This window comes from Tachyglossus aculeatus, chromosome 1, assembly GCF_015852505.1.
Source record: "Tachyglossus aculeatus isolate mTacAcu1 chromosome 1, mTacAcu1.pri, whole genome shotgun sequence".
Lineage (NCBI taxonomy): Eukaryota > Metazoa > Chordata > Mammalia > Monotremata > Tachyglossidae > Tachyglossus > Tachyglossus aculeatus.
The window spans coordinates 167994414-168016475 of NC_052066.1; the positions used below are offsets into that span (position 1 = coordinate 167994414).

At 43.4% G+C, this 22062-nt stretch overlaps 1 protein-coding gene across 1 annotated transcript in view; it reads right to left on the minus strand.

Annotated features, from left to right (window-relative positions):
- NRXN3 (neurexin 3) overlaps positions 1–22062 on the minus strand; it is a 1831517-nt gene that overhangs the window by 1135254 nt on the left and 674201 nt on the right. Inside the window, 1 exon segment of the mRNA XM_038743538.1 lies at positions 16443–16469. Within this exon segment, the coding sequence (XP_038599466.1) occupies positions 16443–16469 (27 nt within the window).

Below are 22062 nucleotides of genomic sequence, written 5' to 3' on the forward strand. Positions count from 1 at the left end.
ACTATTATTAAAAAGGAGTAATGAGCTGGGTGGGGAAAGAGGGAGCATTAATTCCCATCAAAACTTCAGTTTCTATATTCCTTTATAAATAGCACAAGCTATTAAGATTTTGAACTAGTTCCCTGCCAGGCATGCTATAATCCAGAAGATGGAGTTTTACCCTGCCATGACTGTTCTAAGAGGTTCTTCATGGGATGGGATGGGTGGTGATAAAGGAGGGTGTGCTTCTGTTGAATCAGAAGCTGTAGTTCCTCCTGGCTCTAGCAGTACTTCTAGGATTACCTGTCCCTTTCAGCCTCCTCCCAGACTCCAGCTAAAACTGAACTCATCTTCCCAACCAAACCCTGTCCTACCGCTCACTTTCCCATCACTGTTGACGGTCCCCCCCCCCCCCCCATCCTTCCTGTCTCACAAGGCTGTAACCTTGGCATTACCCTTGACTCCTCTCTCTCGTTCCAGTCACATAACCAAGCCATCATTAAATCCTGTTACTTCTACCTTCCACAGAGGGCTTCCCCACTCGGGATGCTGCTCTGGAGCCCGGGCTGATGAGTGGTGAGAGCGGAGGAAAATTCATGCTTGTGGTTCAATCCTCCTGGGCTTCCTGGAAAGTTGCTTCCTCCCTCTTCTCCAGCACAGCCCCCTGGTTAGAAGATTCGGAAACCTTGTAATTTTAATTACGAAGACAGTTGATCGGTAGCTATTATAAACCACTCATTTATTACATCATTTTAAGGGATTTTGCCTGATTAACACACACTACTGCAAAATGCACCAATCCATCATGAAATCTAAGCTAGTAACACCCACCTGGAGGCCTGAAGTTAAATGTGGACGCTGCTGGTTGGCGGTCACAGACAGTTTTTCATTGACAACAGTTTTTCATTGACAACTGAAAACAAGGTCCAGCAACAGGTTACAAACTATTTTAGTCTTCCAGGGACTAGAAAGGGAATAGCAATTATTCTCCTTTTCTAAGTTACGTGACTTTTTCTTCCAGATGAAATTAAACAGTTGTGTTTACTGAAAATTCACTGTGAGCACAGTACTAATCTAAGCCATTAGGAGAGTGCAATAAACTAGATTACAAGGTCCCTTCCCTCAGAGAGTTTACAATCTAATGGGGTGACAGGCAGACAAAAAGAGTGGAGATAAAACTGACAAGCCCAAGAATCTGGAAATGAAATAGATGAATACATAAGTTGCATGAGCAGAACACCATATATCACCATTGTAGCTAATGATAGCTGCACCAGTGCTTAAGATGAGTCTAAAAACGTAAGTTCTTAGAGTGACTGGGTTTACATGACATAAAGAGGTAGGAATGACTTGATAAGGCTTGCTAGAGGAGGTGGGTTTCTAGGAAGGAGCTAAAGATGTGTGTAAGACAACAAAAATTTGCACTACCTTCTCAGTTCACTTGTTTCACAGTACATTTTGTTTGTGAAGAAAGCCTTGGAAGGTTATCTAATCCAGCTCCTTTCATTCAAGTAGGCAGGAAACTTCCCAAAAGGGTACAAATTATTTAACTTCATAGCTATTTAACTTCAAACTAAGACCTTCATAAAGGGGATTCACACTCTCCCTTGTGAGTTCATTGCAATGTTAAATTACCTTTATTGACAACAATTTTTCTCTTAAATATAACCCAAATCCTTTTGGCTGTCTCCTAAGCCCATCTACTACTGTTGGCAGCAAGAATGATGATAGTAGTAAAAAAAAAAAAAATCTATCAAGCACTCACTGGTAGTAATGGACTAAATGAGTCACTTGGCATGTACATCACAAGCAAGTGCCACATTCCTTGCCCATAAGGAGTTCAACCCTAGAAGGAGAGACAGACCTCAAAGTACTGAAAAACAATAACCACAATAAAAACTTTAAGGTAAATTGAATAAATGTATATACATAAACCCTGAGGATGGGTTTATGTAAGTGCTAGAGATGGATGATGGGTTTATATGACTTAAAGCAATGCTCCTCAAATAGACAAGATTTTCTTCCAAACCTCTATAGATAGAATTGAAGAATCCTCTTATTAGCTTAGGTGCCCCTTGAACGGTCTCAAACATGTGTCTGGCCTCTTCTAATTTCCTATTTGTGTCTGACAAGCATATAGCTTTTACTCTTCAGCTCACTAGGGTAAGTTTTCCAATTTTCAAGGAATGACAACTAACAATTTTCTCAACATCCACATCGTTTTGTCAGTTAGCCATGCAGGGTTTCATTTAGGTGCCCAGAAAGGTTGGGGGTTGGGGGTGATAGTGGAGGGGGTGGGGATGATGGTGGGGGTGGTGGGTGGGTGGGGGTGTGTGTGGGTGTGTGCGCACGCGCGCACACACTCATGCTCTGGGACACATATTTTACCTGAGTCTTTAATATGTGTTTTTTTAACCATCTCTCATCTCAGGTTATTTATGGTATTCCATTCAGCTTTTTCCTAAGTTCTAAGATCTGTCTTTCTAACTCTTTTATATTATACTTTCCCAAACATTTAGTACAGTGCCCTGTACACAGTAAGTGCTCAATAAATCCCATTGATTTATTGATTGATTGACATTTCCTTTCCTAAAATGCAATATCTTTGCATTGGGGTCCTTTTTTGGCCTTTTCTCCTCAATCTCATTGTTTTGCAATCACTGTAGCAGAGTCCTGTTCCCACACATATCTACTGCACCAACTCCTGTCCACTACTCTAAATTAAATCTAGTGCTTGATGTGTTCTAGGACTAGTTGGGCCAGAAAACAATCATTTATCCTACCCAAAACTTTTACCTCCACTTCTCACCCAATCTAGGTGAACATAATTGAATTCTCCTACCATCACTATCCACCCTTGTTTTATAGCTTCCTAAAGCCCATTTTACATTTCCTACTCACTTTTCTCATCCTGGTCACCTACAGGGGCTCCCAATCAATCATTCAAGGACTCGGTGTTTACTGAGTGCAAAGCACTGTATTAAGAGCTTGGGAAATTACAACAGAGTTATGTGCATTAACTGCTATTGGGTGGGAAGAGCTGAGTTCCTAAGTGTTTAATACTCAAGCACATATGAGACACCAAAGGGAAGGAGAATAGAGTGAGGAAATGAGGGATTAGGCAGAAAAGGCTTCCTGGTAGGGATGTGATTTTAGTAGGACTCTGAGGATTGGGAGACTCCTGACCTGCATTTTCCTTGTATTTCCCTCTAGACTGTAAATTCATTGTAGATAGGGAAGGTGTCTACCAACTCAGTTATACTGTTATATTGTACTCTCCCAAGCGCTTAACAGAGTGCTCTGCCCACCGTAAACACTCAATATGACTGATTGATTTGGCTCTGGTATTGTAGTATATTTATGTTCAATCAGTTAATGATCAACACTAAGTGCTTACTGTGTGTGCACTTATATACATATCTGCAATTTATTTATAATGTGTCTGTTGACTGTTTTACTGTGCTGTCCCAAACGTTTAGTACATTGCTCTGCACAAAGGAAGTGCTCAACAAATACTACTGACTGTACTGTAGTGTAGTACTGCACTGTACTAGGCACTTTCAAGAGTACAACAGAATAAGCAGACTGCTTATTGTCCCAACATGCTCGCTAGTCCACCCACCCCAGTCTTTCCTAAGGAGTAGGAGTCTGACAGTATAACAGTAATGCCCATCAGAAGGCCCTCAACCTGCCAAGCTTGCCAAGTTGGAGAAGTGGTAATTGCCACACTCCTTTAGAAAGCTTTCTTGAGAAGCACTGAGACCTAGTGGATAGAGGGAGAAACAGTGTGGTCTAGTGGGAGTCAGAAGGACTTGGCTTCTTATCGCAGTTCTGCCACTTCTCTGCTGTTTGACTTTGGGCAAGTCACTTCTCTGTGCCTCAGTTATCTCATCTATAAAATGGAGGCTGTGAGCCCTCTGTGGGACAGAGATTGTACCCACCCTGAGAAGCTTGTATCTATCCCAGCACTTAGTACAATGTCCTCAGTTTCCACTCAGGTCTTATTTTCCAGCTTTTTAATCATCTGGTTGCTCTCTGCTGACCCCTCTCTCAGTTCTCAAGTTTCTCTTTAATTCAGAAGTCCAGAGCTGGCCAATGGCACCTGAGAAAGGGTTGGGGCAGTCCTGAGTATAAAGAGAAATAGGGATACATCCTGTGTTCTGTTTACCTCTTCACCCCAGATAAAGAGCGTTTGAACAAGAGGCTATAGGAGAATTAGAATCTATTATACAGCTGCCCTACTAAGCTGGTCCTTCTCCTAAAGAGTTGCCTCATTTCTGACTACTAGGGCAGGAGGTAGGAAGAAGCCGGATTTGTTCAGAAGCCCACTAACAAAGTATTTCAAAGGAATAGATTTGTCTCCAGTATAGGACTACAAAACATTGGAGCTCCCACAGCTCATCCCACATGATTGAACTGGGTTATGGGAGGTACCTGAAAGAGGAGACAGGTAAACCAGAAAAGGTTCTCAACCTAGTAACCAAGGCCCTTTATGATGTCGTAAGACAGGTGAGTGCTCTAAACCTAGAAAATTACAGAGCATGACTCCTTATCAGATTCTTTCATTTTCAAGCATGCTCTAGGTCTGACTTTTCTCCTGCATCTCCTACTAGTGCTTCTCCCGCTGCAGGGCTGAACAAACACAGCCCAAACCACCAACCCACTTACATAACTGATCTTACTGTTAATCCTTAAAAATAGTCAGTTTGCAATTTTCCACCTCCTAATGTGCCCTGTACCCAGGGGCTCTTGGGGCTGCAGTCCAGAGCCTCGGGTTTAGGGGGAACCCTAGATCCCCTAACCCAGGAGTCATCGGAACAGCCGCTTTCCCCCCCACCCCTGCTGCCAAGTGTTCTATAATAGCCATTAGGGCTCTCCTTTCCCCTTCTGCTTCCTGAGTGAGGATTAAGGCAGGGGACTAGAGGGTCAGGGAGAAATAATAATAATAATGATGGCATCTGTTAAACACTTACTATGTGCCAAACACTGTTCTAAGTGCTGAGATAGATACAAGTAACCTGGGGCTCACAGTCTTGATTTCCATTTTACAGATGAAGTAACTGAGGCACAGATAAGCTAAGTGACTTGCCCAAAGTCACACAGCTGACAAGTAGTGGAGTTGGGATTAGAACCCATGATCTCTGACTCCCAAGCCCGTGCTCTTTCCACTAAGTCACGCTGCTTCTCAAATAAATGATGGTATTTGTTTAGCACTTACTATGTGCGAAGCACTGTTCTAAATGCTGGGGGGATCCAAGGTGATCAGGTTGTTCCACATGGGGCACAAAGTCTTAATCCCCAGTTTACAGAAGAGGTAACAGACACAGAGAATTAAAGTGACGTGCACAAAGTCACATAGCTGACAAGTGGCAGAGCCGGGATTAGAACCCATGACCGCTGACTCCCAAGCCTGTGCTCTTTCCACTGAGCCACGCTGCTTCAGTAACTTGGAGGAGGGGCATGACTCCCCAGGCAGGGGGCATATCAGTGAATCAGCCTGCCAGCTCCTGTAATGGCTGCCACATCCCAACTGCAGAAGGCTGAAGCCAATGAGGGGAGGAAGCTTAGTGGGTGAAGGATGGGGCAGATTTGGAGAAGATAGGCGAGATATAAATGTATCAAGATGGAGGGGCCAATTGGCATGGGCTGACCCTTTCTGTGTTCTGTGTGGCCTCCAGTGTTAACACAGCCCCACTCCAGATTGCTGATTTATCCCAGCATGCTCCACCTTTCTAGTGGAGGGCAAGGGCTGAGCTGCCATGTACCCTGAGGATGGAAGGAGTTGCTTCCTGGGTGGGCTGGCTGCCTGAAAGGGGGGGCCTCCCTGTTGAAACTGGGACTTGAGTGGTGGCCAGCCCTGCCTCAGGTCAGTGGCTGGAGCTGATGGGGGCTGGAGAGAAGGATTCCCTGGGAGGGGCTAACTCTGCAACCACTCTGGCTGCTGAAGGCCTGGAGGGATGGGACCTATTGGATTCTCCCCCAGATCCTGCCTTCCATTCTTTAATAGTCTCCTAACCTTTTAGTACAGTGCGCTTCAAGCAGGAGACAGTCACGGAATACTGCTGATTGATTTTTTCAAGTTTTGACTTTGTTGGAGAATTCATTCCCCAACTATTTCCCAGCTTTAGGTGTTTAACATTTTCAGTGAGGCCTAGTGCCAAAAGCATAGGCTGGGAGTTAGAGGACCTGGATTCTAAACCTGGTTCCACCCCTTGTCTGCTGTGTGACCTTGGGCAAGTTGCTTAACTTCTCTGGGCCTCAGTTAACATCTGTAAAATGGGGTTTAGACTGTGGTCCCTATGTGGGACAGGGACTGTGTCCAACCCTAGTTTCTTGTATCTACTCCAGCATTTAATACAATGCCTTCCACATAATAAGTGCTTAATAAATACCACAAATATTGTCAGCAGTATGAAAGTGCTAAAAGGAACCCCTGAAGCCAAGCCACTTTGTGGATAGAGATCTTTCGCTTTGGTGAATTCCTAAATGACTTACTATTTCCCAGACAATGTATCAAAGCGATAGTTCTCTTTCTCAAGTGCACTGAGACTCAGTGTCCAGAGTATTAACAAATACCATCATTATTGAGTCCCTGATAAGAGTCCCTAATGAAGACTAATTGCTCCTTCCCTGTTAATAATAATAATGATGGTATTTGTTAAGTGCTTACTATGTGCAAAGCACTGTTGTAAGTGCTGGAGGGGATACAAGGTGATCAGGTTGTCCCACGGGGGGACTCACAGTCTTAATCCCCATTTTACAGATGAAGTAACAGGCTCAGAGAAGTTAAGCGACTTGCCCAAAGTCACACAGCTGACAAGCGGCAGAGCCAGGATTTGAACCCATGACCTCTGATTCCAAAGCCCGTGCTCTTTCCCCTGACCCATGCTGCTTTTTCTAACTTCTTTTAAGGTCTTTCCTCAACTGTTAATTGGATCAATCAAGGGGAAGGCATTAAGTCCCAGGCAGGCAGAAGGGCTAAGGGTAGAGGGAGTGAGTGGGGGTGGGGGGGAAGAGAGAGAGAGATAGAGAGACACGCACACACGCGCACACACACACACACACACACACACACACACTCACTCTCTCTCTCTCTCTCTCTCTCTGGTGGCTGCTCCATCCAAACCACTACCTTGCTGGTTCAATCTCTCAACCTATCCTGACTGGAATACTGCATCAGCCTCCTCTCTGATCTCCCATCCTTCTGTCTCTCTCTGCTTCAGTCTGTACTTCACTCTGCTCCCCAGATTATCTTTCTATAGAAATGCTCTGGGCATGTCACTCCCCTCCTCAAAAATCTCCAGTGGTTGCCTATCAACCTTCACATGAAGCAAAAACTCCTCCCTATTGGCTTCAAAGCTCCCCATCACCTCACCCCCTCCTACCTCACCTCCCTTCTCTCCTTCTACAGCCCGGCCTGCACACTCCACTCCTCAGCCACTAACCTCCTCACTGTACCTCGTTCTCACCTGTCCTGCCGGCAACCCCTGGCCCAAATCCTCCCCCTGGCCTGTTATGCCCTCCCTCCACACATTCACCAAACTAGCTCTCTTCCTCCCTTTAAAGCCCTACTCACCTCCTCCAGGAGGCCTTCCCAGACTAAGCCCCCTGATCGCCCTCACTCCCTCCCACTGCCCTACTCCCTTCCCCTCACCACAGCACTTGTGTATATTTCTACATATTTATTATTCCATTTTATTAATGATGTGTATATTTCTATAATTCTATTTATTTTGATGGTATTGACACCTGCCTACTTGTTCTGTTTTGTTGTCTGTCTCCCCCTTCTAGGCTGTGAGCCCGTTGTTGGGTAGGGACTGTCTCTATATGTTGCCAAATTGTACTTTCCAAGCGCTTAGTACAGTGCTCTATACACAGTAAGGGCTCAATAAATACGATTGAATGAATGAATGAAAGTATCACCCACATTCAAATTAACACAGTCCTCCATTCACATCATCATCTCAGTGAATGGTATTTATGGAGAACTATGTGTACAGCACTGTACTAATCACTTAGGAAAGTACATTGCAACAGAGTTGGCAGAGATTTTCCCTGTCCACAGTGAGCTTAGAATAGAGGGAGTGACAGACATTAATAAGAATAATTTATAATATAATAATTTAAAGATATATGTACTTATATCTTCCATTAAGGGTGGGGCAACATCCAGCACTTAATACAATGCCATCATTAACAAATACCAAATACCATCATTATTATTGTTATTATAACAAATGCCCAAAGGTCACAGATCCAAGTGCATAGACAATGCAGAAGGGAAAGGATACCAGGGAAAACAGGGCTTAATCAGGGAAGGCCTCTTGGAGGCGCTGTGACCTTAATAATGCACTCAAAGTGGAGAGAGTGGTGGTCTAGCATATACAGAGGGGGAGGTAGTTCCAGGCTAGGGGGGAGGACTTGGGAAAGGGGTGGACAGTGAGATAAATGAGATCAGGGCACTGTGAATAAGCTGATGAAAGAGGAGGAAAGTGGGTAGGCTACGCTGTAGTAGGAGATCAGTGAAGTAAAGTGGGAGAGGAGAGCTGACAGTGTTTTAAAGACAATAGTAAGGAGATTCTGTTTGATGTGGGAGTGGGTGGGCAATCATCGAAGGCTCTAGAAGAGTAGGGAAACATTGTCTGAACTTCTAGAAAAATGATCCATGTAGAAGAGTGACATTTGGACTGGAGTGGGGAGAGAGAGGAGTTCAGTGTGGAGGCTGGGTCGGTAGTCAAGGTGGGATAGGAGAAGTGCTTGGTTCAGCTTGGAAGCAGTAGGGATGGAGAGGAAAGGACAGATTTTAGCAATACTGTGAAGGGTTAAACTACAGGATTTGGTGACAATGAATATTTGGGTTGAATGAGAGAGATGAGTCAAGGACTACACTAACGTTATGGGCTTGTGAGATAGGTAGGATACATCATCATCAATCTTATTTATTGAGCGCTGTGTGCAGAGCACTGTACTAAGCGCTTGGGAAGTACAAATTGGCAACATATAGAGACAGTCCCTACCCAACAGTGGGCTCACAGTCTAAAAGGGAGAGACAGAGAACAAAACCAAACATACTAACAAAAAAAAATAAATAGAACAGATATGTACAAGTAAAATAAATACAGTAATAAATATGTACAAACATATATACATATATACAGATGCTGTGGGGAAGGGAAGGAGGCAAGATGGGGGGGATGGAGAGGGGGACGAGGGGGAGAGGAAGGAAGGGGCTCAGTCTGGGAAGGCCTCCTGGAGGAGGCGAGCTCTCAGTAGGGCCTTGAAGGGAGGTAGAGAGCTAGCTTGGCGGATGGGCAGAGGGAGGGCATTCCAGGCCCGGGGATGACGTGGGCCAGGGGTCGATGGCGGGACAGGCGAGAACGAGGTACGGTGAGGAGATTAGCAGCAGAGGAGTGGAGGGTGCGGGCTGGGCTGTAGGAGAGAAGGGAGGTGAGGTAGGAGGGGGCGAGGTGATGGACAGCCTTGAAGCCCAGGGTGAGGAGTTTCTGCCTGATGCGCAGATTGATTGGTAGCCACTGGAGATTTTTGGTATTGTCTACAGTAATGAGAAAGATGGGGAAGACAGGGCTTCGATGGGAAGATAAGGAGTTTTGCTCTGGGCATGTTAAGTTTGAAGTGTCAGTGGGATGTCCAAGTAGAGATGTCCTGAAGGCAGGAGAAAACAAGACTGTAGAGAGGGATAGAGGTTAGGGCTGAAGATGGAGATTTGGAAACCATCCAACTAGACCTGGTAGTTGAAACCATGGGAGTGAATGAGTTCTCCAAGGGAATGGGTGTAGATGGAAATAGAAGGGGACCCAGGACTGAACCTTGTGGGACACCCACAGTTAGGTGGTGGGAGGCAGAGGAGGACCCTGCAAAAGAGACTGAGAATGAGTAGTCATAGAGATATGAGAACAAAGAGAGGAGACGGTCAGTGAAGCCAAGATTCAATGTGTAGAACCCACACAAACAAATGCACACATGCTTCTTCTCGCCCTCAGCTTCCTCTGCCCATCCTCCACCCAGAGCACTTAGCACCATGAGCTGGCTTGCTTCTGGAAATGGAACACAACAGTCCATGTGCTCCACCGCCCCCATGCATGCATGCATACACGTATACACACACCTGTGTGCACTGCTTCCTTCCCTTCACCCTTTTCCTCCCTGCTTCTCCCGATCACCCCCCATTCCTGCCCTACTTTCCATCCGTTTCCCTTCTACCTTCCACACTCCTCCTCTCCATTTATCTCTTTTTATTCCACTTCCTCATCTCCTGTTTTCTTACCTCTTCCCCCTTATGTCCTTCTCCTACCCCTGCCCACCCCCACCAGCCTCCAGCCAGATGCTTTGAGTTCCTTTAGGTCAAGTCCTGCAAGACGATCCAACGACATCAGCACGTATGAAAAAAGAATGTCAAGGTTGGGTCGGGGGTAGCACCTTATAAAATTGACTAGCCTCAGGCCTGTGAGAGGATTAATCAAGTCCAGAACAAATCCCATGTAGTTTGAAATATATCTATCAATGAAAACAGATATAAAGAGTCCTCAAATTTGAATAAATCTACTGGACAAGTCTTCCTTTCCTGCCTCACCACTCTCTATACTGTGAATTTTTTACTTTGAGGCCTCATACTACTAGCAATCCTGGGAGATGATCTGTACCTACAGAGGACAACATGCACAAAACATTGTTTTTTTCTGGCTTGAACTGACTACCCTTTCCTTCTTGGTTAATATTAAATTGATGTTAGAAGATACCAAAGTCACAAATATGATGGGAATGTCTTTAGATTTCAAAGTACCATTAAAGCTCTTATAGAAACAATACCAGTGCACCAGAGAACTGCTGAAGTCATAATGATTTGTTTCAAACTAAGTTTGCATCATGAGCTGGTTTATAGCAATATATTGGAGGGTGGGGGAACTTATACTTTGTTGACAGAATAATATTATTGATGTTGGCAGATAATGATTTGTTGACTCAGAATAATATCATTCCATTCTACCAAGGACAAACTCTTGAATTTGACCAACAGGAAACTAACATATCACAGTGAGTTCCTTCCACTCATGCTGTGGTATGGAGGGTAAGAGACGGAACATGGAGGAACAGTGATGTACACTCCTTTCACCAAGGCCCTGTTATATTACAAATCTTTCTTTCCACATTCCTTTAGTAGGAACACATGGGCTGAGGAATATTCCATGCTGGTTGCTGAGAGCTTAACTTCCCATTTTGAAATTTGTATTGTAAGATGGAGAGAGCCTTTAAGACAAATCAGCGGGCAAGAATGGGCTGCAAATTGAGGATTGAACCAATTCAGGATAGTTTCAGGACATGGAAAATGCCCATAATCAGCATCTTTCTGCCTTCTTATAGCACTCGGGGTCTGATACAGGGACCTGAGATTATGAGAAATGTTAACTGGTTTTCAAGCTTGCAAGAAGGACAGAAAAAATTATGAAGGCATGAAAGGGGTCTAGCACCCTTCTGAAGTAGTCAAAAAATTCCTGAAAATAAAACTAAATCACTTCTACCATGGTTCAAGGGCATTAAGTCCTATGTTGGATATAAGACCATCAAAACCAGATATCAGAGAAGTAGCTGCCTTATGTGTGTACAAGTTAGCAGATATATAGGAATATTTGCCCCTCCACCTCTTTCCCCTTTCTTCTGGGAACGTCAAATTAGCCACCTTAACACTTGATTTAATAGAACATTTAGCAGATAATCTGTGTGTCATATAAGGTCCAAATACATCAGGGAGAGAAAGGACACCTGGTTTATGAACATATATTTGTCTGTGAGCATGCCTATATGTATATATATATATGCATATATACATACAGACACACACACACAGATACAACACTCAGCAGGTACTCAGGCTTCATTAAGGTTGGAATGGAGGGTGACAAGTAAAGGGGGCATATTTATTTGGTGAAAATCAAAAACACATCTAAATATATAGCCAAGACATGACAGCTCTTACCTTGAAGCAGGTGATTCATTTGGTCACACGTATAAGGAAGGACAGAAGGGAAGCCAGAATAGGAGACAGCACTCATGAAGCAGGAACGAACCCAAAGGCAGCAATGTCTCTTCCATTAAACCCTCTGCAAAGGTGCTTACCTGCCACGAAGTCCTCGAGGTGCCTCAAGCCATCTGAGTAGCCACCAGAGAGGAGGGATCCAGTGTCATACTGAATGGGTGAGTTACTCAATCGGCTACCTGGAGAAACATTGTTTGCTTTTCAATTATCTCCCAGATTTACCAGGGTTCAGTTGGCTCAGGTGACTGCAGGATCTGGCACCCGTCTGCAGGACATTTTCTATTCTAATACTTCAAGCTGTTGACATTCACTCTTCCTCCTCCTTCCCCTGCACATGTTTTTCTCATTTTAGTTCAATGACGGGCCTAAGTTCCTTGGGAATTAATTCCACCAAGGATTTGGTATTACATACTGATTAATGAAATTCTGGTGATCGTGGCAGCAGGACTGGGAGTTAGAAGGACCTGGGTTCTAATCCCATTTCTGCCACTTGTCTGCTGTGTGACCTTTAGCAAGTCACAACTTCTCTGTGCCTCAGTTACCTCATCTCTAAAATAGGGATTAAGGCTGTGAGCCCCCTGTGGGATATGGACTTTGTCCAACCTGATTAGCTTGTATCTACCCCAGCACTTAGTTCAGCGCCTGGCACATAGTACATACTTAACAAATATCCTAAAAAATAAAATAACTAAAACAAATAGAAGGGAAAGGGAAATGTATGCTAAACTGATATCGGTCCTTGGAAGTCATTGAAGATTTGAGAAAAAAGGAGAAAGGGGAGTGGATACCAGAGTGGGAACTGTGGTCAAGAGGGAAGTGCCATATTTTGAACGAAGAGTCAGAGAAAGTCAGGATCATCTGATGCTGTGTTAAATTCTGTCTCTTCTCAGAGCTTCTCCACAAAAATGGTCACCTCATTGCTGAGAGTCACAATCCAAATAGGTCTGCTCACACTGCCATCTCTCAACTACCTACCGATTTGGCATATTTGAGGTTCGCTTCAATGAGCCTTTCACAGATTTGCTCTCTCCTTCTTGCTTTCAATCACCCCACCCCAGGTCATCCTAGAGCAGCAGTTTAGGTACCCAGTGTCAAACATTCTTTACATATGTACTGCCAAGCAAGCATAGCTGTACAGAGATAAGATTTTCCAATCCTGGAAAACTGTTGATGCACAGAGTCTCACTGTTTGTGATCCTGTCTTCCCATTACAGTTTGAATGTGACAAGCTATGCCAGAGGCACCACTCTAGAAGGAAGACGTGACAGCCATAAGAAGTCTGGGACTCAGTGCCCAAGGAACGGTTGAATATTACACCCAGCGATGTTGATGCTTAGCTTGGAATTGGTATTGGTGGCTCATTGTGAATATATTTTCTCAGCTAGTCTCCCAGAAGATAGCCTTCTTGGTTCTGTGACCTACTTTTTCTCCTTTCTGTACAGTTAAACAGTGTACAGCCAGGCATCAGAATTAAGTGCCAGCATTCAGCTCCGTAATGCTGATGAAAATGATGGCTTGTGACTGGTTTACCCGACACTAGGTCGACCAATGCCAGGCTCACTTTCAGTAGTGCTGTCTCTGAGGATTGAAAGTTCATAGTCATCTGCATGATTGCCTGTGAATATGGCTCAAAAAGACCCCTCATCAGCATTCAGCGGCTCAATCTCTTTAGACGATGTTCCTAGCCTGAAAGAGTCAGGAGAGATTTCCAGTGAATGAAAGGCATATTCTGAAATCAGCTTCTCTTGTGGCCTCATCAACAAAGCTGGGATAGAATCAGTTGAACAGAACCAGACCAGCTTTATTCTGATGGTGGTGGAGATGAGGCCAAACAGAGCATCATTCTCCATGGTTCATCATGGAATAACCTTACAAGTTCGGTAAGCTTCTCAGGACTACTGGATTTGCTTAGCACTTACAAAAGCCCAGGTCTGCTGAGAGGGCCTTATGCTTTTATAAGGTTTACGGATTCATTGCAGAAGTCTTGATATTGCTACTTGCACATATCCTGTATCTGTAGGCTGCATGGATCAACACATTCCATGCTGTTGTTTTTTTTTTATCTGAAGACTCATTTTGCATTCAGGGAGTACGAGGTTAACGGCATTTTCAAAAGACAATGCAGAAAAGGTCTGGCAGGACATCACTGGCAATAAATGACTAGGGTAGATTCTATAATTAGCTCTCTTTCTTTTTGATGATGGTCATTATTACAGCACATTTGAAGACTAGGACAATTTCCTCAGTGCTCTATTTAGGAAAAGCCTAGGTAGGAGTCAAAGTATTAAGCAGAGACACAAATATGTGGCTCTTTGTCCTTCAATCACCTTCAATGATTGGTCCATCATAGATAGTATAAACAAAATTTTTTTGAATCATGAATAAGGTGAAATGAGAGGCTTTCAGCAAATGGGTCAGCCAGCAAAGACAGTCACTTGCAATTTTCTGTTTGAACTCAGAGGATGCTATCTTTTACTGACTCAGAGGAAAGGCAGTAGCCAATCAAAACGTTCAATTCCTGATCACAAACATCTTGTAAACACTCCACCTCTCTCTTCTACATTCATATTCAATCATTCAATTGTATTTATTGAGCACTTACTGTGTGCAGGGCACTGTACTAAGCACTTGGGAGAGTACAATATAACAACAATGTTTCTATCATAAAGGAATAAAGAGGACGACAAATACTGTCTCACTCCAAGGGGAGTTTCAGCACCCAAGCAAAAAAATCCTGATTCAGTTTGAAAAAAAAAAAAAAATCACTGAAAAAATATGAGAATGATCCACCTAATTAAAACAGCTGAACAACCAGTCAGACATTGCATAAAATAACGAAGCAATTTGATGGAGCCGCCAAGTCCAACAAAACACTCGGCTTAGAATGAGCTTGCTTGTATCGGATGTTTTCTGTTTTCTTCCTCTTTTTTTATGTATTAACAAGCATTTGCCTCACAAAAAGGCTTTGGGTGGCAGTTTCAACAGTTTGTCTTTCCAAGCTGCTCCTTCCTTGCCAAGATTCAAGCCCTGGATACTTAGATCTATGCCAAGGACACTTCAAAATGTTGACCAAATCTTTCAAAGGGAAAGGGATGATTGTTTTAGAATCTTTGTGACTTCACAATCATCACTCCATTGGACCTGAGCAGGCAGCATTCAAGAGAGTAGAAACAGGTCCAGCATGACCTGCCTTCCGCCAACTTAGCTGGACAGAGAAAAGCACCCGCAGCTTGGCATCACCTGCCCGAACCTCAGGAAGTCTAGGGTGGCTGCTGCTGGAGAGGTCACTGTGACCACAGTTGTGTCAATGGATACTGAGCTAAGAAGAACCTGAAATTCTGCTCCTCTTGTCTTGCTGGTGTTCTCCTGTTGTGTTTCACTTCTCTTTATGGATTTGTTGCCCATTCCCTCTCCCCCTTTTTAAATCGTGAGCTCTCTAATGACCAAGGACTGAGTCTAATTCCCTCCTGTGCATTCTTGCATAGTGCTGTAGGACAGTGCTCGGCACACAATTAGTCCTTAATACTACTGCTACTACTACTAGTTGACATGATTATTTAGGTGAGAAATTCTGCCCAAGTACTCATTTCTTTCTCTGTCTTCCTCACGATGCCCTTCCAACACATTCCTTCTACCAAACCTAGACATACACTGGCCAATTTTACCTCCAAGTCTTTCTCTTTCTTACTCATTTCAGTTGAATTCCCTCTATGCCCATGAAATGGCTGTCAAGAATGAGGAAAGCAGTGGATGCATTCCCTCCTCAGGAAATCCTGGAAGGAACATCAGCTTGGGGAAGGGAATCTTAGGGAGGGGTCAATGACCAGAAAAAAAAGGAAGAAGGCTGTATCCTTCTCCACCGACATGTCTTCCATGTCTCAAGAGAAGTTGAGCACTGAAGATTCTGAGTCTTCCTCCCCGCAAACCCCACACATATACGTGTGTGTGTGTGCACGTGCGCACACATACACACGCCAGGGAAGGAATGTCAGATTCAGCAGCCACCTTCTGCTTCATGAACCCTGTTTCATATTATCTCAATGCTGATTTTGGTAATGGAGATATGTCGACCAGTTGCTGTAATGCATTCTATCAACACCCTGAGGGTTGTTTCTCGAAGACAACAAATTACCATTTAAATTCATTTTCTATTTATCACATTCTCCAGGTGCTTTCTCCTCATTTTTTGCCCACACAGTAAGGCACAGGGAGAAACAGGACTTGTCCCATTTCTGTGACAGATATCTGAGACCTTCCCCAACACCGGTCATCCCCACCTGCCCCAACCCCGCTCCCACCCAGCCCTGTAGCCAAAAAAGGAAAATTAAAATAAAAAACAGCTTTTAAAACAGCAAACAAAATAAAGTCATTTTTTCTTTAAGAACAAAATGAAACTTGAGGGAAAACTTACTGGAGTTACAGTTTATCCTGATACAGTCTAGATGGGGAAAAATAAATGAAAGATGAAATTGCATCCTTCAAGGTAACAGCTGCAGACATCCAAAAACAATCAGTCCACCCTTCCGGGGACAGACACACGCAAGAAATGTGGCCATTTTATATATATATATATAAATATACAGTACGTACAAGCTCAAAGGTTGATGTATATGTACAGTATATTAGAAAATCCAGATACATATATATATATACACACATATAAACACATTTATATATATATATGTATATATACATATGTATAGAGAGATATACTGTTATACATATATATCCACAGGTAGACACAGTAATTCTCTTCTTAGGAAAGACTATGCATTTCATATTATGTGCTACTTCAGACCTGGAATTGAAATAATGAAATTCTGAAAACCTTCACAAATCAGGAACAGATTTCCCCCCATCAAATCCCAGTCACAACCCAGTGTCTTCCCTAGGTTTTTATCCATCTCCATTATTGAAATCTTAATTTTTTTTAATGTGGCAATTACTCTAGTTCTTTTTAGTGCTATTCATAGTATTATGATCACATAGATACACCGCCTGTGACAGTCTGATATCTGAAAAATCTGACTACGAGGTTTGTCATGCAATATTTAACCTTTGCTCTCCTCTTAAAAACAGGCCTGCTACTCTTTCCTATTACCCCCAAATTCTGGAGAAATTTTCATAGGCTTGTTGCCCCTGTCCATAAAGGTAAGGAAAGGGTTAGTACCACCTAGTCATCTCCTATCATAAAATGGCCACTTGCAAACAGCTAACCGCACAAACGCCCATCCCAGATTTCAGAGAGTTTGGAGGATATTTGGAGGGGGCAGGTGTAAACTGGTTGTGGTTTTTAAAAATTAATTATTATTATTGTCATTGTTGTTGTTGAGTTTCTTTTTATTTCTAAGGTCCCCACGTAGGCCCCACTCAGCAGGCGGGGAACCTCATCTTGCTTCCTGAATGCTCAGACCCAAGAAAAGGTCTATGGCATTCAGGGAGAAGTCAAGGTAGGTGGAACAGGGGTCATATTTGGGCAGCTTCAATTGTCTACCTGGTGGAATGGACAGAAGAAATCAGCCTGCAAACACAAACACACACACACACACACAAAGTTTTTGTCTAAATGGGAATTGGCTAGGCAGGTTAAAGTTCCAGGACAAAGGAGGCAATCTTTATATGCAAAAGCTCCATTTTAATTTGAAGATTGCACAGTGTTCACCCTGAAATGACGTTTGGAGTGGGGGTACTGAATCTCAGCAGCACAGTGCATCTCTGGCCATCACTTCCTAGAAGCTGAAAGTCGGGTCATAATCAGACAGCTCTTGTCACATAAGCAGGATCAGCAGAGGCCAAACCTCACATTGATTACCAGGGAACTATCCAGCAGAGATCAAAAGAAAAAGTCCCAGGCAAATACTGGGAGGCAGTGGGGAGAAGAAAGGAGGGAAACCAAAAGGACAAAAGGAGTGGAACTATGTTATACAGCTGTGCTGATCCGCCTCAGTGTTTTTGGACTGCTTCCAGAGGGTGAATTGCTGTCATTTGAATCTCAAAAAGTAAGCCATTTTAAAGGGAGTAGGAGGGAGGGAGGGAAAAACACCAAGAGCAAACAGGGTGGAATAAGCCTATGCGTTTAAAATCCGGATCAGACCAATTTGCAGAGTGCCAATCAGGAAGAGGAGAGTGGCAAGGGCCATGTTTATTCCTGAACAGAACTGTCTCTTGAGAAAATCTGGGTTTGGTTTCGTGCGATTAGGTTTGTCATGTGTCGTCAACCGCAACAGAAAAGTGGGAGCAAACAGCCCTGGACCAATCGGTACGATCACCATACAGTGGCGGCTATATCCCTTTGTGGAGGTTGGGGGACAGAGGGAGTGTAGGGGTTTTTTGCCATGATTGAGGGAACACATTACCTGACAATTACCTGTTAGCTCTCTCTGATGTGTGTGAGAGAGAGAGAGAGAGAGAGAGAGAGAGAGGGAGAGGGAGAGAGAGAGAGAGAGAACACCTGCAGCCCTGCTTTCACTAGACTAACAGGTGGGAATTCCTTTAGCTCTGACAAAAACTGGATCACGGCAGGCTGATGCTCATTCCAAACCAATGAACTGTTCTAGGGAGAGAAGTTTAAACAAATGGTTCATGCCAACGTAGTGAATTCTAAAAAGTGGCATTAATCTTGGAAAAGCTAAGCATCTTGGAAACTGGATAGGGGAACTGCCAGAAGAGACTTCAGAGACTTCTTTTCTTTTTCTTGAGAAGGGGGAGGTTCTGGCTTGGGGATCTTGGCTGGTTACCAAAGCTAGCCTCTCTTAACTGTATGTTCTAGCTTTCATAGCATCAAAGGTTTCTGATAAAGAAAATTAAATTTGTCTTTTCTACCCTCTTTTTATTTTGGACTCCTGTTCATTTTACTCAGCTAAAGCCTGGGGTGAGGAAATGTCAGTGTTTTCTAGGAGCAACAAGATACCTTGGATAGTGAAGAGCCATAAATTTTGAGCAACAGCATCTGAAGAATTGAATCATAATGAACCCAACAGCCTGGAACTCCCTCAGGACCTGAGTCAAAGCAGAACTGCTCTCAGGAATCCTTGGTTGAGATTCAAAATGAGGCCACTGGCTTTTACTAGAGAGATTTCCTTTCCTTTAATCCAGCTCAAATCCCAAGTCAAAAGGGAGCCACCTATTTGTGGATTTTAAATCTGGTTCTCAAGGAAGAGAATGTCCTAACCTAAACCAGCATCAAGGCTGAGAGGTATAGGGAAAAAAAAGAAAAAGGTTCCAGCTGCATCTAATAGCCGCATCATTCTTTTGCTATCATCACCAATAATATTTATTGAGTGTGTACATAGATATGTACCAGCTTAATCATGTGGACAATTTATAGTATTTTTCTACAGATGGGGAAATGGAGTCAGGCAAGCATTTGGGAACTTGTCCAAGGCAGTGTTGGAATAAGACAAGGTTTCAAACTCCAATCCTTGCTCTAACTTCTTAATTGCATTTCTAAAGAAGGGATTGGCAGATATGAAGGAAGGAGATTTGCATAAAAGGCAAATGCTGAAGTTGATCAGGTCCCTTGAATTCTTACTACGATGCTAGGATTAGAAATCCCGAGTTTTTCATTTCAATTGACCTAAAGTCAGTGGAGCCAAGAGTCATCGTGCCATTTCTAAGGGCAAGAGATTGCCTAGGTCTGGCTCGTCTTCTAGAGAAAGGTAAAGGGGAGCAAAAGTTTTGGATGTGTAAGGAAGGAGTGGGCTGTTGGGAGAGGCCATTCCTGGATTTATCTGGAGCAAACACCTTGCAAGTTGGTGTTTGAACTGGGATTCAGATTCACCATCCTTGAGGGTCCAGCTATTTCTTCATCATTTCTCTCCTTTCAACTATAAAATAGAAGTAATAAGGCCAATTTCCTCATTCCTTCTCAAGGCTGCTGCAACTTTAATACATGTAATCAAATATAAAGGAGAGCAAAAATGAAAGGTCCTATCGAATCACGGTATTATTTATTATGGCAGGCAAGTAATGAACCATGGCCAGCATCCTGAATCTTGAAATGTTTTTTTCTGTGAAAAAGAGAGAGTTAGAAAAAAAGGGGAAAAGACAGAGAGAAAAGCAGAGAAGAAAGAGAGTGTGTATGTGTGTAAGTATATGATGATGAGTGCTTGTATTTTTCTTTCTCTAAATGATGATCTGGATTTTCAGAGAAAATGTCGCACGATCCGTCATTTGGGATCACATATCTTAATTTGCTTTGCCAGGACTCCTGAAATCAGTTCCTCTAAAGAAACCTCAACCAGGACCCAGCCAGAAAGAACAGATTTTAAGTACAATGCAAATAGCACACAGCAAGAAAATGCCAATGGGTGGGGTTCTGAGGAAGGTAACAAACCACGTTTTTGAGAGTATAGAGAGAAGAAAGGATGAATTTGAAACTGGTAACGGCACATGGGTATAAGCATGTGCTGTGTCAGACACCTCTCTATCTTTAGTCTTGTAGACACAGGGGGTGTTTACCCGAGCCTTTAAGCATAGCTGGTGCATAAGGGCATGTACAATACTTGAAATGGAAAGAAAAGGAGACTGAAGCTCTTCCATTGGTTCACTTTAAGATAACAAGAATGCTGGATTTAAACCTGCAGTTCAGACATCACCAGCCCATCAGAGGGTGATGCAGAAGACATCGAGGGGTGAAGGTGCCAACACAAAAACCTTCCGACTCCATGATTTAGTGTGAAAAACAGGAAGAGTCAGAATTGTACTGGAAGTACATTATGGCAACCACACCAATCCTTAGTCCAAAGCTGCATGTCCTCACTAAGAGTGGGAGTGTTGTTTCTTATCAATGCAAGAAGGTTGGATAAAGCCAGGGAAACCACTTCTGTCCTGATGGTCCAGAGATGACTGACTCTCCAAGTAACAGGAATTTGAAAGAGCAAAAGAGCCATACTCTGGTACCGCTGATGGCTATGACTGTTCTCTCTCTCTCTCTGTCCCTGTCTCTCTCTCTCTCTCTCTCTCACTGCTCTCCCCTCCTTTTCTCCCATTCCACCCTCCTCAGCTAAGATATGAAGCTCACAGTTGAGCTTTTACTCTTGACACACAATGACTGAAATACAGGGGAGAATTATTTGTTAAAAAAACCATCGCATGTTCTCCCCCAAGACTTGATGGCTCTGAATCATCCTCTCATCTGCTTCTTCCTTCTCATTTTATTTAGAAATAGAGTGAACAGTTAAATATTTTGTATTGTTGCCTTTCCTACTGACTCTAGAGAGTAAAGTTTTGGCTGCTAGTTTTTCATTTTCAGAGGGTGGAGAGGGGTTCTTGGAGAGGGGATGACATGGGAAGGGGCAGGTGGAAGTGTTAGGGGTATGCCTACCCCCTGCAGGCTGTTCAGTACGCTCTGTTCTCAGGGCTGTTTGCTATGCGGGCCGCAGGCTTCAGGCCTTTGAAGGGTTGAATACCATCTTTTGATTTAACATGGTGGATGAGGGGAGAGGTACATAATGCAAAGACACAGAGAAATACCAGCAAAAGAGCAAAACAAAACCATAAGAAATCAAAGTACAAACAAGAAACATGAAGAGCCACATAACAACTGATATCAAATGAAATTAGACAAGAAAGAGGACATTGATTTGTCAAAGCGGCAAATTGGAAGAGAAACTCCAAAACACAGCTAGACAAGTCACTGCTCAAAACAGTCCTTTGTTTCCTACAGACTGCGTTATAATCTAGGAATTTTTTATGGACAAATAATTGAATGCTAGAGCTGATTAGAACTGGTCCTAGTCAAAATCTCATATGGCAGAATATCATAATGAAAGATTATCTTTGGGCTGAGGGCCTGTTTTCCCTTATCACTAAGATCATTTTTGCTTCCATTAGCCCTCAGCTCCTCCCTAGTCTGGACTTTTGGATATGTGGAAGGGTGAATTGGGAATCAGGAGAACTAGGTTCTCTGTCTGCCAGGACTATATCATCTGTGGAGAAGGTTTCTGATGGGGATATTCCACAAGGAGGAAAGTGGGTAAGTATGGGTCAGGGGCTACCAAGGCAACCTCCTTTCAGGTGACAGTGCACAG